At 35.3% G+C, this 15,070-nt stretch overlaps 2 protein-coding genes across 2 annotated transcripts; both read left to right on the top strand.

Moving 5' to 3' along the window:
- Positions 1-10,836: 10,836 nt before the first annotated feature.
- LOC144424432 (uncharacterized) lies at positions 10,837-13,260 on the top strand. Its single transcript, XM_078113773.1, has one exon. The coding sequence runs from the start codon at positions 10,837-10,839 to the stop codon at positions 13,258-13,260; it is 2,424 nt and encodes an 807-aa protein (XP_077969899.1).
- Positions 13,261-13,290: 30 nt separating this feature from the next.
- LOC120339406 (uncharacterized) lies at positions 13,291-14,671 on the top strand. The gene is made up of 2 exons (XM_078113772.1): positions 13,291-13,416; positions 13,739-14,671. Exons 1-2 carry the CDS (start codon positions 13,291-13,293, stop codon positions 14,669-14,671), a joined length of 1,059 nt encoding a protein of 352 aa, XP_077969898.1.
- The last annotated feature ends 399 nt before the right edge of the window (positions 14,672-15,070 follow it).

Below are 15,070 nucleotides of genomic sequence, written 5' to 3'. Positions count from 1 at the left end.
TTAAATTTTACAGTCAGTGACCCCGACCATTGTGAATACGTAGTAGGTGTGTGAATATCACCTGACCATTACACGAAGCTGTCACAAAACTATAAGCTTCTAAGGGAAGAAATATTATGCTAGGATCAAGAAATCAAATAGAATCATAGTTCACAGGAAAATGTTTACTTCCGAATTCCGGATCATTGTCTAGTCATTTGAAGTTTGTTGAATCACTTTATGATACCAAACAGTAAGATAAACGTTTATGTTTACCTAATAATCTACCGTTTTACAATAATTTTTGTGCAGCTGGGGTTAAGTCCACAAACCGTGGCAAGTGGGCACACATATGTCATGTGGACGCCAAACGAACGAAACTTGCTTTGGCATCGCGGGGGTCTGTATATATTATTCTTCTGTCAGAAATCTGACGGAATTTGAGAGGAAGCGTAAGAATTCGATATTGCTTTATATGAAATATTAAATTGAAACTAAATTTTAAACTTATCTCCCGCATTTGCCGTGTTTATCCAGGCGAACTGGATAAACACGTGTACACGTTAGTGTTCATAAGTGAAAATTTACTTATTATATCTTAATTATGCAGAGTATAATTAATTTCCGATTGGTTATGGCAGAAAAAAAAGACCTAAATAAGTTTTCAATTCACGACGGCCTTTTGCAAGTTGACGTTCAATTGGTTTGACACCTTACAATGATCAATTACATAGAGATAAGTGACATTATTGAAATCTTCAAATTTCACTACCTTCTTATAATACGATATTTTTCTTCATCTTCAAATTGTTGAATATCTTAATACAATAAAAGTCAAATATAATTTATATTTTATTTTAATTCCGAGTCAATTCTTCTTTTTCATTTAAAACCAACTTACTTAAAATGGTTTTAACAACGTTAAATGGTAAAAATTTTCCTATACAAAAAGTCATATACAAGCAAGGTAGTTTGAAATGGATCTATATTCGTTTAATTTCATTCAATCCATGCAATGATCTCACCTCAGGTTGAACAAAAAATACTTCAAATAAAAAATTCATTAATTCTACTTTCAAAGTTCCTTATTTGTTTTCTCGATTGACGTCGATTTTTTTTTTGAATAATTTGAAGATTGCTACTTCTTAGCTTTTCAAATATTTGCCCGGGTTGGGGATTTTCAGGCCTTTCTTGTAAATTATTGAATATTGTAATTTACGTCATTATCGACGTAATTCATTTCGTAGAAACACATATTCAGCGGCTGAGTCTACAGGTAAGGAATTTTGAGGTGACGTTGTATATAGATGTGTTTATATTTCTCGTCCATGGAAATTATTCTATTTTGACTCATCTTATCGATGGTTCACATATGGTCGCATATAAGAAAAAATTTTTTTTTTTACAATTGATTATAGTCACCCTTGTTCATGTATGATTTACAACAGTAATCAATAAACCTCAAAAATGTGGATACAATCATTTTCAAGAAAATATATTAAACCAACTTCTTGGCACACTGCTATCCAGCTGACCAAAGCTTCGAATACTTTATCCAGATTCCACGTTGGTACATAAAGAATTTCAAAATTGTGGAATGAGAATTAGATTGTCTCAGCTTAGTTTAAATATACGTATGGAATTTGAAAAATTGATGTAAGGTAAATAAATTCCTGGTGTACGAAATTGTTATGTATTCATAACGATTGTTTGCTTTCTTGTTGACGAAAGCGTCGAGTACCATCGATGTATAATAAAAACGAGATTAGTTTTGCAAACAACCAGGAATGCTGGATATGAGAATTATAGTCTTAATCGAAAAGCAATGATCCTATGATAATCCAATGATGATGTTTGTTTAGGTTTTTGTTTTGTGCATTATTGCAAATATTATATACCACTTGCAGTCTCTTTTCTCATTCTCCTCTTTTGAGTGGCATTGTGAATCATGCTAAAACGCTATACATCGATTTTCAGCGCGATTCCAACTACACATTCTACACTTTAGTGTATAATTGAATTTTGAATGATTCAGCAAATTATATTTCTCACTGATTATACAAAATGAGGAGAATGACTTCTTGAAGCCTCCGTAGTTTATTTTGCGAGGATTAGAGCACTTATCATTAGAGCCTGCTTTGCAAACAAACGATACAATTTTGCGGTATCATGCGAGATCTCAGAAACTATTTTTAAACGATATAAAAGGAAGGGAACTGCGCAACAATGTCTTTTAGTTAAAAACCTGACATTAGACCAAGGTCATGGAAATGGCAAACCATAAATTGCAAATTTACCACCAAAAGTACTTAAATTAAATTCACGGTCAATTGGAGTTTCGCTAGGACATCGTAATTGGCAATATATACATCAATCATTCATGTATCATATACTTGAAGTATATTCGTGATTCGTGGATTGCGCGCTAACAAATATCGAGTTGGAATGTCTGTTCGGACTAAACTGGGGTCGTCCGATTTCGACAAATGGAAATCGCGTCTGATCGTGTCTGGTGTAAAGTCTAAGTCGAGTCAAAATGGTCGTGAAATCGACCTTGCTCAAGTGTACGCAGGTTTAATATAGTCCACTAAATGTGGAGATAATCCGAATCAAATCGCACCAGTGTATGCAAAGACCACGTATCTACTGCATAAAGCCGCGAACACGAAATTGAAAGAAAAAAAAACAGATATATTCCTTTGTGAGTTTTTATAGTCGTATGACAAATCAAGCCATCTGCAACATTGGTTTATCCATCCTTATTTGAATATTTCCTGGCTGTAAGGTCTCACCGCGAACGACCCAGCACACCTGGCAAAACAAAATCAATATGAAGTTAAAACAACTCGTTTTTACAATACCTCGCAAACTTATCACTCGTTTGCGTTTAACATCCCTATTTTGTTGTAATTTCTTAAACGATTTATTTTAGCCTATCCTTGAAATAATTATAATTATTTATAAATTCCTGTATATGTACTGAGTTTTATGACATTTCCTAAAAATACTATAATTTCATGTTTGACAAGCAACTATTATAAGTACTAATATAGGTAAAGCTTTATTTTTAGACAAACTACATGTCAAAGGTGTTATTTACCCCAAGTCCAGATGTGTAAAATTTTTTACATAATCGACAACCTGACGGAAAATAAGCACGAATGACTCGCACTAAAAAGTCACATGAAATGCTATCATTTACGAACATAATAATTGGAATACTTCGGATTTTTCCTGTCCAAGTTAGTCATTTTGTTATGACTTCAGATAAATAGCTGTTGAAAGTTTTGGAATTTTGTAAATTACTATCTTCTGCTTAAATAATTCGTTAGTTGGGGTTGGTAGAGGGGTAAAAATCACTTAACTACAAGGAAAATATAATCAACATGAAAATCCGTCATAATCGAGTAACAAACTAATATACTGAATATTATTATATTATATTTGAGCAACCGAAAATTTTCCCACTTCTAATCGTTTATAATATTTTGCCCATTATTGCGATTGTCATTCATCAAAATCGTATGATGGTTGTAATATATATATTTTCATATGCAATTGAATTGCGCTTCATCCAGTTGACCGATATGAAATTAATATAATGAAAAATCGCTCCCAGAATATACGAGTTAAAACGAAAAAAATGATTATTTTATACATATTTTAAAAATTGAAGAATTGCTTATGATCATTTTCAATGACAACATCGAATAATTAAAATCTAGCAGGCTTCCGATGGTGCTTTGTAGCAATTCAAAAGATAATTTTGTAGTATATGCCATTCACTTTGAATTTTATGTGGTAACTGGTGATCTGGGTAGAGCGTTTTAATTTTTAGCTGTATGTTTAAGCGCACTGTCGGGGATATGAGGTGGATGATTAAAGGCAGGAAGGTTTGATTGTAATAGGAACAGAATTTGCAGCTTTGAATAAAATTATTTTATTACGTATGCTAAGAGGAATTTTTTAAAACACCATAAATACACAATTGTTTAAAAATAACTACCGTATCCCACAGATCGATACAGACTCCCAGCGCATAAACTCCTCCACATAACCTACAGCCATGTCCAACACAATAGCAAGTTGGTTTATAGGCTTTTACAATCTTTTGCTGAATTTCAATCTTTATTTCAGTTGTGAAAACCGAACGAAAATTATTGATTGCGTGTTAATTCGCGCACGTCAAAAGTAGCAATTATTTCTATTTTGATATACGCTACTTATTTTAACACCTACGCATATGACGTAATATTACTTGGGACTGATTGTAACCAATCCCGTCTATGATTCACAAAGACACACATTATTAAAATAAGTATGTCCCGGCATTTCAATGAAAGTATTTGAAATAAGTTATAAGGGACACTACCATAAATATAAAAGTTTTTCCGCACAAAGGATTAGGAATTTGATTGTAAGTATGAGTCATGTTATATAGCTTGCACATCAAAGTTGAATTTTCAAAATTACATTTCTATATCATTTGTAGGATTGAACCGTATTGAATGAATGCAAAAATGTTATTTTTACTGCCACACACTTTCTTGAAACGGCATTATATTGATTGATATTACCGTTCATTCTACTTGAGTTGCGAAACCAGCTTTCAAACTATATACATTCATCCCGTACAGAGGTTTCGGCTTTGCTTCTTATAGTTTTACTCGTCCTTTTATTGCTATGTGATCTATTTGCTCAGCTAAAGCAGGATATTACAATTTTTATGAGTGAATACACAAATCAGAACACGATTACAAGTGAACTGTTAAATCAATCTTCGAGGTGGTCCGACTTTAACGGTCAGCAAACAGCTTAAGTCGCATTTTTGTAAGTTTGTGGCAAAACCGCGTGATAAGAATAGCGTGCAATGAAGAATTTTTATGATGATGAGTTTAATTGATTTACAGAAATGTTAAAATTCTTCCTTCTTCCCAATTTACATAAAGCTGGTGACAGTGTATATTTAATCAAGAGTTCACGAAAAATAATTTATTAGCCACAGATCGACATTAGGTTAAGGCGATTGTTTCCCTGTTGCTTGACAACCTATTGAGGAGGGAAGAATTTGATTCTTGCTTGAACTTTTCAACACATGTAGTTGGCATGAGAAATATACAACGACAATATCAGTATTATCCAAATGTAAATTTAACACAAAAGAATAAAACTTGAATTGTTTCGAGAAACTAGATCTTTAAGGCATGGACCAAACTCGGTGCGCTACTGGGTGAGTCAAATTTAAAGTAATGATCTGACATACAACTGATATATCAGCATCACGTTGGATTATATTTCTTCGCATTGGCAAATTTTAAAATCTACATATACATAACACAAAATAGCGGATTGTAAATTTTATTATTAGGTATTCAATATTTTTATTGTATCCCTGGGAAATTTAATGTTGGTTGAGCGTTAATTCATTGTTGGTTACTGTTTGAGCAAGTTCTTACATCAGATATTTCCGGTCGGGATATGTGTTAAATTCTAAAAGTAACAATTACGGAATTTCAGCAATACCATTCAATAGGAGGATACAACAAACATTACACAGCGTGACCGTTTTCGAAAGTTCTGTCTGCGATCTACCCAATGGAAACTTTCATTTTGACACGAATAAAGCATTAATGTATTGAATTTATTTAATAAACTAATAATAGTGGAAAAAGAGTGCAATTGCAAAAATCTCAAAAAAGGCGTAAAAAGATGACTGATTAATGCAAACAAAATTGTGGTCGCAATGAAAAACATAAATGAGTTACCGAGGTCCCAACTTTTATTTCAAGACTCCTAAAAATGGGACCATTCCTCGCTTACCGTGCTAATGATGTGTTCAAGGAGTAAAAAATAGCGTGGATATCTTCATATTGCATTTATCGAGTTTCCACTTTCGTTTCTAAAGAAACTACAATTTGTACGTTCCTTTTTAATCTCGCTACTGCATTCCCTGCTCCATTGTGGTTATTCTACCCACTCGGTTGTTTTTGTTCTCCCTATATCTTGAGTCTCACGTACCCCGATGTACCTAGAAAAAGTACATTAAATACGCTTAAATAATACCCAGATGACACATTAAATGCAGATATTTATTACATTGTCAATTTACAAAAAAAATTACTCCGGAAACTATATTCACAAAAACTTATTGTGAGTAACTTATTTAAACTTATTGTGTTTTAAGATTGAATAAATAAACGCAATAACTAACAAGGTAAATATTTGCATACTCCGAGGCAATAAAAACTCGTGTGCAATGGAGTTAGTATATTTCCAATGCTATGTGACCTAACCACTTAGTTCACCAAACAATAATCAGTCTTTTAAAAACGATTGATATCTTCAAATTTGTTGTTTTTTGGTTTGATTTAATAGGATGAAAATACCAGTTCTATGCATGGTTTATTCTAGACTACATTTCTTTCTTTCTTTCATTTTCTGTGAGGTGCTGTCACTTGGCGGTCATTTGTAAACAAGACATCATTGATTATCACTACTGAGTCCATTTGTTCAATCATATTCCATTTCTTATATAAGAACTATTGTAGCATAGAGACATGTAGCGTAACATAGAATTTTTGCTTTCTGAATAAAACGCGAGATCTATCGCGCGAAAGCAAGTTGCGCATGGTGGGAAGATATCAAACCTTTCGCGTATAAATGCGCTTGTTTTCGTTAACAGCCAGTTTTATTTATTTGACAATAAATGTTGTTTTTTAGAATAAATGTTTCAAAACAAACTAATTTTCTCTCTTAACTAGCTTGGTGACAAATTCGCAAAACTCTCATTGTTTTTTGCCATGTGTCACGAGGGCATGCATGCATCTAAACCTTTATAAAATGTGCATTTAAATAAATCTCAGGTGACGATTGTTTATTCTTTATCTATAATTATATAATTAAAGAAGAGTTCCTAGAGCAATTTTTTATCGGGAAAGAAATGGATTTGTCAATTATTTCACTAAATTGCTATTAAATTGTTTATGGGGGTGTTTATTAGCAGTAATGAAAAAGAGTGCCGTGACATGACCAGGTTTTCACGTAGTTTATTTTCCAAATTTCTTCTGGGATATCTGGGCCACTGTCTCACCCCAAAATATTAGGGAATATAGCTCCACCACACGGGTTCATTTCTGATCATATTGGCGCGCTCAAGCTCAGAGAAAAATTCTGAATGACGTTAGCACCTTTGTACGCGTTTATGCGAGCTCGTGAATACATTTCTTGTTCATAGTAAAATTAGCTATACGCTTAGCTTTTCATACTTTATGTACAAAGAACGACATATGTGTATCTAGTTGTATATTAAAGATACGTAAAATGGAATTTGCAAAGATAAATATAGGCAGGGCATGACCATAAACGCAACTTTCAGTCACGTATTTTTACACAGGTTCTACAGGGCGTGGACTAAGCTAATCAATAACTCGGGGTGTTTTCACTTTGTTGAGCATGAATTGTTTGAACATAATGGGAATACATTTGGATTACACCAATCAAAATTACTATATAAATGCCACTGGAATGATAAACAGGGGGTGCTAAAAGCCTCTGAAAGGGGACCACGAGCCATGAAAGGTTGGGAATCACTGTATCTGAAAACACTGCATCTGAAAACAGTATTTTATGAATCCATCGACGAAACACCATTACATTGCGTTTTATTCACAAGAAACATCACAAGTCAGGCCTGGACGCGTTAACGTTCAGAGCAAGAAATCGCAGGCGTCACCTCTTTTTGCATCGGCGAATCCGGAAGTCGCAACAGGTCAAAGGTTATGAATGTCCCTTATGGAACCTTGCGGAACCCTAGGGCAGGAGTGTGGGGAAATTACGGCCCGCGGGCCGGATCCTTGCTTTGTTCGACGATCATCCTGTTTGAATCACGCTTTTCTTGCTTGTCTAACACTTGCCCTGCATGTCCCTCAATTGTTCTGCTTGTGTAACACCTGTCCTGCTTATCTCACACTACTTGTCTCGCACTTGTTGTTTCCATCACCATTGTCCTATTTGTTTCACACATATCCGTTTTTACCAAACTTGTCTGTCCGAATAGTTCCACATTTGTTTCGCTTGTCCTTCACTTATTCTGCATACATCATACTTGTTCTACACCCGACCTGATTGAATCAACTTGTCTCACACTTGCCCTGCTTGTCTTACATTTGTCTTGTTTTGACACACATGTATTGTTATCCAACACTTGTCCTGCTTATTTCAAACCTGTCCTGCATGCTCCACAATTGTCCTGCTTGTCTCACACTTGTCTTACATGCTTCAAAATTGTCCTCCTTGTCTCACACTTGTCCTGCTTTTCTTACACTTGTCCTGTTTGTCTCACATCTTTCTTGATTGTATAATGGGGGTGTCTTGTATAGGCTTTTATTCTAATTTTTATCAAAACGGCACATCTACCGTACCATGGTCTAACTCTAATCGACCCCACCCTGGCGTTTAAGAATCTTGTAAGTGCTTTCCAGAAAAACTAATTTATCGGAGTTTTCGTAATAGAAAATAGGTGAAATGCTACTCCGGCTTTTACAACTTGTTTATTTTTGGAAAATTACTTCTTAAGGACACCCTGATATCATGCTTGTCGCACACTTGCCCTGCTTGTATCACACTTGTACTGATCTCCTACGGCTTTCAGAACAATTTTCTTGGTTATCTCAAATTTGTCCTGCATCTCCTACACTTGTATCACAATTGTTCTAGATTTTTAACAGCCAGTCTGAATTCGGTTAGACCATCCTTCCTGATTGCCCCACAATTATTCTGTTTATATCACACTTTTCCTGCGTGCTCTACACTCGACCTGATTGAATTAAACTTGTCTTGCTCGTCTCACATTTGTCTTGTTTTACGACGCATGTATTGTTTATGAAATATTTGCCCTGCTTTTCTCAAACTTGTCCTGTTTGTCTCACACTTTACTTGCTCGTATAATCGGGGGGTCTCTTACAAGTATTTACTCTAATCGACCTCGCTCTACCGTGTAAAAATCTTGTAATTGCTGACCAGAAAACTAAATTATCGGAGTTTTCGTGATAGAGAATAGGTGGAAGGCTACTCCGGCCTTCACAACATGGGGACGTATAGAGAAGGACACATGAAATCCTCGATAAAGTGCCTGGTGCAACACTGTCTTTACCTAGTTTTTAATATATATATATATATATATATATATATATATATGCAATATCGAAGAGTAACCGGATAGTTCAATTCTCCATCTCAGTGCTTCGAGCATTGTCATAGTTCAGATTCATGTAGTATCCGCGCAAAAATGCTACGGGACACCCATATTGATGCAGTGTAGCTGCTATAGCAATATAGGAAGCGTCAGTTTCCAATTCAATTGAAATATTTTCATCAACGACAATAAGAACAGCATTAACTCTTTCAGTTCATTAAAAGCTCCAAAGCAGTGTCAGTGAGAGAAAAATATGTCGATTTCGTTAATGGTCTGATTTTATCTGAAAAGTCAGGAATCCATCTAGAATAGTATGAAAAGTCATCTGCTTAATTCTCTAGAATTTGATGAGATTGGAAGTTGGCGTAAAGATTTTAATCTTTCTGGATCTGGGCTAAAGTCACCTTCAGCAATTTAGTATTCCCAAATCGGCAATGTTACAGTAGTAGTCCGTATGTATCGTCGTTTTCTTTAGTCACTCCACAAAAAAAATATGTTGTCCAAATATGGCAAAACTCCTCGCAGGTTTTCTTCTTTCACGAGCTGCTCCATTATTCGCTGAAAACAAGAGGCCCAATTTGTAATCCCAAAAGGCAGTCTTGTGAATTGGTAAGAATCTTCTTAGACTCAAACGCAATGAACTCTCTATCTTGATGTTTCAATGGAACTTGATGATAAGTACTTGTGAGATGCGCAGTACTAAAAACTCGATATTGTGAGATTTCATTTACTAACTCTAAAATGTTTAGCAATGAAAAAGCATCCAATAAAGTGAACTTGATGGTAGTCTGCTAGTAATCAATTGCCAGACTTTGTTTCGATTTTCAGCTTTAACCACGACTTGTGCTTTCCATGGGGAAAGGCATCCTATAATACCTTCTCCATGAAGTCTTACTACTTCTTCTCGTGTGAATTCCATCTGAATTCTATCTTCATGGAAGTCTTCTAGAACTAGTGGCCATGGGATGACAGTCCGCAGTTAAATACTTGAATGGTTCAGATGTAGTTATTTACAATCATGATAACCCACAGATTGATTGATAACACTGATTAACTTACTTTCAGTTCTCGGCTTCTAATATTATTTTCTGATTGGTTACTGGAAAAAATGACACTCATATTTTTTAAAATTGGTTTTGTAAAAATGGGGGGTTTTTCCTCCAAATCTGTTTTTTGTGATATAAAACAGCGAGTTTTTCATATTACTTCACTCTCCTAATGGCAACATCGACATGAAGGTTTCGTAAAGTCGCTTTGTAGACCGACCCATCAGAAATTCTACCATTCAAAATCTCCAATTATAGATAGGTCTCTTGAATTAGTCACGCTTCGAAACAAACTAAAGATATTTGTTATTTTATTAATTTAGCTTACATATGTACTGAGCTGCCAAAATAAGTGAATATTTGTTTTCACTGCAAAAAATTAGGCTTTCAAACTCAGTGTTGATGATGGCTAATAATGCCTTGTCGAGTAACGTCCCTAATAATTGATTGTGCTATCTGTCTTGTGCTAACGTGTCGCAGTTACGTCACTCGCTAGTATGTTCTGTTGCTGTAAACATCTTATGTTGTGTGTAATGCTGGTGTAATAAAGAAGTGTAAGCGTATTCAGTTGAACCCTTATTCTATAATATCTTGGGTGTAAAACTTAACATTATTAACATGGTGGCAGCGGTATCTGAAATTCGCTTACCGTCGACTCTTGATCTGCATGATGAAAATTTATCAGAAACATTTAAGAAATGGAAGAGACAGATTGATATTTTCATGCTAGCCAGCGGTTCTACTAGCAAGTCAAAGGAAGAACAGAAGGCAATAATCTTATATTGCGCAGGTGCTCAAATGATTGAAGCTGCCGAACACTTTGTATACAGTGATACAGAGGACGAAAATGACCCTAAAGTTCTACTACAGAAAATGGCTGAACACTGTAATCCTCGGAAGAATGAGGTGATAGAGACTTTTCGTTTTTTCAATATACAGTACAAAGACAATTTTGATACATTTCTCGTTGAACTCCGTAGTAAAGCCGATTCCTGTAATTTCGAAAACAAAGACCGAATGATCAGAGATAAAATCGTATTTTCAGTAAGCGGTAAATTACAAGAAATTCTGCTGCGGGAGACTGATCTCAATATGTCAAAAGCCATAAAGATTTGCCAAACATATGAAATGTCAGAAAAGCAAGCGACGGAGATCCGTGCATCTTCAGAAAGCGAGCAACGAATTTTGTCGACTAAAAATAGACAATACCGAAATACGAACAGAGCTTCGAAAAACAAGCGTATTCCAAATGCATACCAAGAATGTAAATTTTGTGGACGCAGACACAAGTTCGGGATATCCTTTTGTCCTGCCTATGGAAAAACTTGTCATTCGTTCAATGGTAGAAATCATTTCCGAGTAAAGTGTAGAAACGCAAGCTATGTTCGACAAATGAAGGAACATGACCAAAATGAAGAAACGCTTGAAGGTCATCAACGTGTCCAGAATATAAATAACGTCAACAGTTCAAGAATTACTGCTCTGATGGAAGTCAACAATTATGAAGTCAGATTTCAAATTGATAGTGCTGCAGATGTCAACACAATATGCGAGAAATATGTGCGGAAAGACCAAATTAGACCAACTACTGACAATCTTGTGATGTGGAATAAAACGAAAATGAAACCACTTGGTGAGGCAATTTCAAAGGTAAAATATCCTCGAAATGATGAAGTCGCAGAGGTAAGATTTACTGTTGTCAAGAATAATTTCAACTGTCTTTTGGGGTTAATGACAATACAAGAAATGGGTTTGATTACAATAAACAGCGATAAATTTATTGCAAATGTTGACCTACCGCAAACTTTGGGAAACTTGGGAATAGCGAAATTAAAAGTTGATTCTGATTTTCAACCTAGAGTTTTACCTTGTAGAAAAATCCCAATAGCTCTCCAAGATAGAGTTAAATCAGAATTAGATAACCTGGTGAAAAGGGGAATCTTAATACCGGTGGATGAACCTACCGATTGGGTTAGTCAAATGGCTGTGACTGAGAAACCTAACAAAAAGCTTCGAATATGTATTGACCCTCAACCTTTAAATGCCGCGTTGAAACGAGAACACTACAGATTACCTGTTCTTGATGATGTATTGCATAAGCTACGCAATGCAAAAGTGTTTACCAAGTTTGATGTAAAAGAAGCATATTGGCACGTAATATTAGAAGAAGAATCGAGTAAGTTAACGACAATGATCACACCTTTTTCTCGTTACAGATGGGCTAGACTCCCATTTGGTTTGAATGTGAGCAGCGAAATATTTCAGAAACGTTTAAATGAAGCATTGTTCAGATTGAAAGGTGTTATAACGATTGCAGATGACATCATAGTAATTGGATGTGGAGACACGAAATCTGAAGAGGAAGCGGGTTTGAGAGAGAACACAAGAAATCTCCAAATCAGGTGCCGATCTAAAAACATCAAATTAAATGATACCAAAGCAAGAATTAGGAAAGAAGAAATAACTTTTATGGGCCATAAGATTACAACAAGTGGGATAGAGCCAGATCCTGCTAAGACAGAGGCCATAGTGAAAATGTCATCGTTAAAAGATGTCAGTGATGTGAAACGATTTTGTGGCATGATTCAATATTTATCCAGATTTTTGCCTAATCTTGCCAGTGATCTAGAGCCAATTCGAAATCTTACTAAAATAAAAAGTGTTGAATGGCTATGGGACGAAAAGTGTGAGAAAGCTTTTAAATTGGTCAAACGTAAAATTACGAAATCGCCCGTATTAGCTTATTACGACCCTAACCTTGACCTAGTTCTACAAGTTGATAGCAGCAAAGATGGTCTTGGTGCTGTTTTAATGCAGAATGAGAAGCCTATCGAATATGCATCCCGTGGTTTGTCAAAATCTGAAAGAAATTGGGCTCAGATTGAAAAAGAAACTTTATCTGTTGTATTTGGACTTGAACGATTTAATCAATATACCTATGGTCGCAAAGTTATAATTCACAACGATCATAAACCTCTTGAAACAATTTTGAGCGAACCATTAAGTCAAGCGCCCAGACGTTTACAAACTCTTATGATGTGATTGAACAGATATAATATCCAATTCAAATATATGCCTGGGAAATCCTTATTAATTGCTGATACCCTCAGCAGAAATTTTATCGAAAATTCTAAACATTTTCCACATATTTTGAAAGTAGACGCTTTAGAGCAAATTCCAGATGAAAGAATTGAAGATGTAAAGCAAGCTATGATGAAAGATGATGAATCGATGAAGTTGCTGAGATATATAAAACATGGATGGCCCGAGCATAAGTATGACTTGACTGTGTAAAACCACATTTTTCAATAAGAGATACATTGAGTTATCAAGATGATATTATTTTGAAGGGTGAACGTATATGGATCCCAAAATCTATGCGTAACGAAATGAAGCAACAACTTCATTTTTCTCATTTAGGTTATGCAAGTATGATGCGCCGTGCTCGTGAAACTGTCTTTTGGATTGGTATGTCCAAAGAGATTGAGCAAATTGCTAACAATTGTTTTCTTGTCAGCAGACGAAACCAAATAATCAGAAAGAACCATTATTGCAACACAACGAAGGAAGTGTTCCTTGGGAAAAAGTTGGAATTGATTTATGTGAGTATAAAGGGAAAAATTATCTAATCACGGTTGATTATTTTTCAAGTTTCTTCGAAGTTGATGTGATGACGACGACAACTACGAATCAAATCATCATATGTCTGAAACGCCATTTTGCTCGACATGGTATTCCAAAGATGTTAATCTCAGACTGTGGGAGAAATCTCAACTCGTCGGAATTCGAGAAATTCATTAGAGATTGGAGAATTCAGCACGTTACCTCTTCACCTGGACATCAACAAGCGAATGGAAAAGCTGAATCGTCCGTGAAAATTTTCAAGAATATGCTGAAAAGGACTGCAAACGCGAATGAAGATCAATTTCTAGCTCTTATAGAAATAAGAAATACGCCGCGTCAAGATTTGAACAGCAGTCCGTCAAAGATGCTATTTGGTCGATCAACCAGATCGATTATACCTACAATTACGAAACCAAACGAAAATTGTGACTCGAAACGCCTGCGTCGAAAGCACAGCGTGAAGAAGAGTTATGACAAATCTACAAGACCAATGCGAGAACTTAATTTGGGCAAAGCTGTATATTTTCAACATCCAGAACGAAAGGGATGGAATAGAGGAACTATTGTGAAACGAATTGCTACACGATCTTACATTGTCAAATCGAAGAATGGTGTTACATACAGACGAAATCGTGTTCATATCCGTCCTGATGAAAGTTGTAATATCGAAAAATATGAACCAAGTATTCCATTCTTGTCTGACTATAAGCCGAACAACCTTCCGGTTGCCAATGACAATTCTCGACCTCTGATTTCGAATGATGTTCCAACCAGACCTCGTCGAAATCGTAAACCTCCTATTTGGATGAAAGACTATGTGACTCAGTAATGACTATAACTTGATTTTGAGTGTTAAATATTATTGCTCATTTATGTGTCTTAATTGTAGTGGTCATGAATTGTGTAATAGGTAAAGGTGAATATTTCCTATTCTGAATTTGAAAATAATTTATGAAATTTATCTTAAACAAAGAGGGATGTTGATGATGGCTAACAATGCCTTGTCGAGTAACGTCCCTAATAATTGATTGTGCTATCTGTCTTGTGCTAACGTGTCGCACTTGCGTCACTCGCTAGTATGTTCTGTTGCTGTAAACATCTTATGTTGTGTGTAATGCTGGTGTAATAAAGAAGTGCAAGCATATTCAGTTGAACCCTTATTCTATAATATCTTGGGTGTAAAACTTAACATATAACCAAGACATTATTAACACTCCGGCTAGAACTT

The sequence above is a fragment of the Styela clava genome, chromosome 6 (assembly GCF_964204865.1).
Source record: "Styela clava chromosome 6, kaStyClav1.hap1.2, whole genome shotgun sequence".
Lineage (NCBI taxonomy): Eukaryota > Metazoa > Chordata > Ascidiacea > Stolidobranchia > Styelidae > Styela > Styela clava.
The sequence above is the reverse complement of the archived record's forward strand: the minus strand, read 5'-3'. Positions and strand labels throughout refer to the sequence as shown.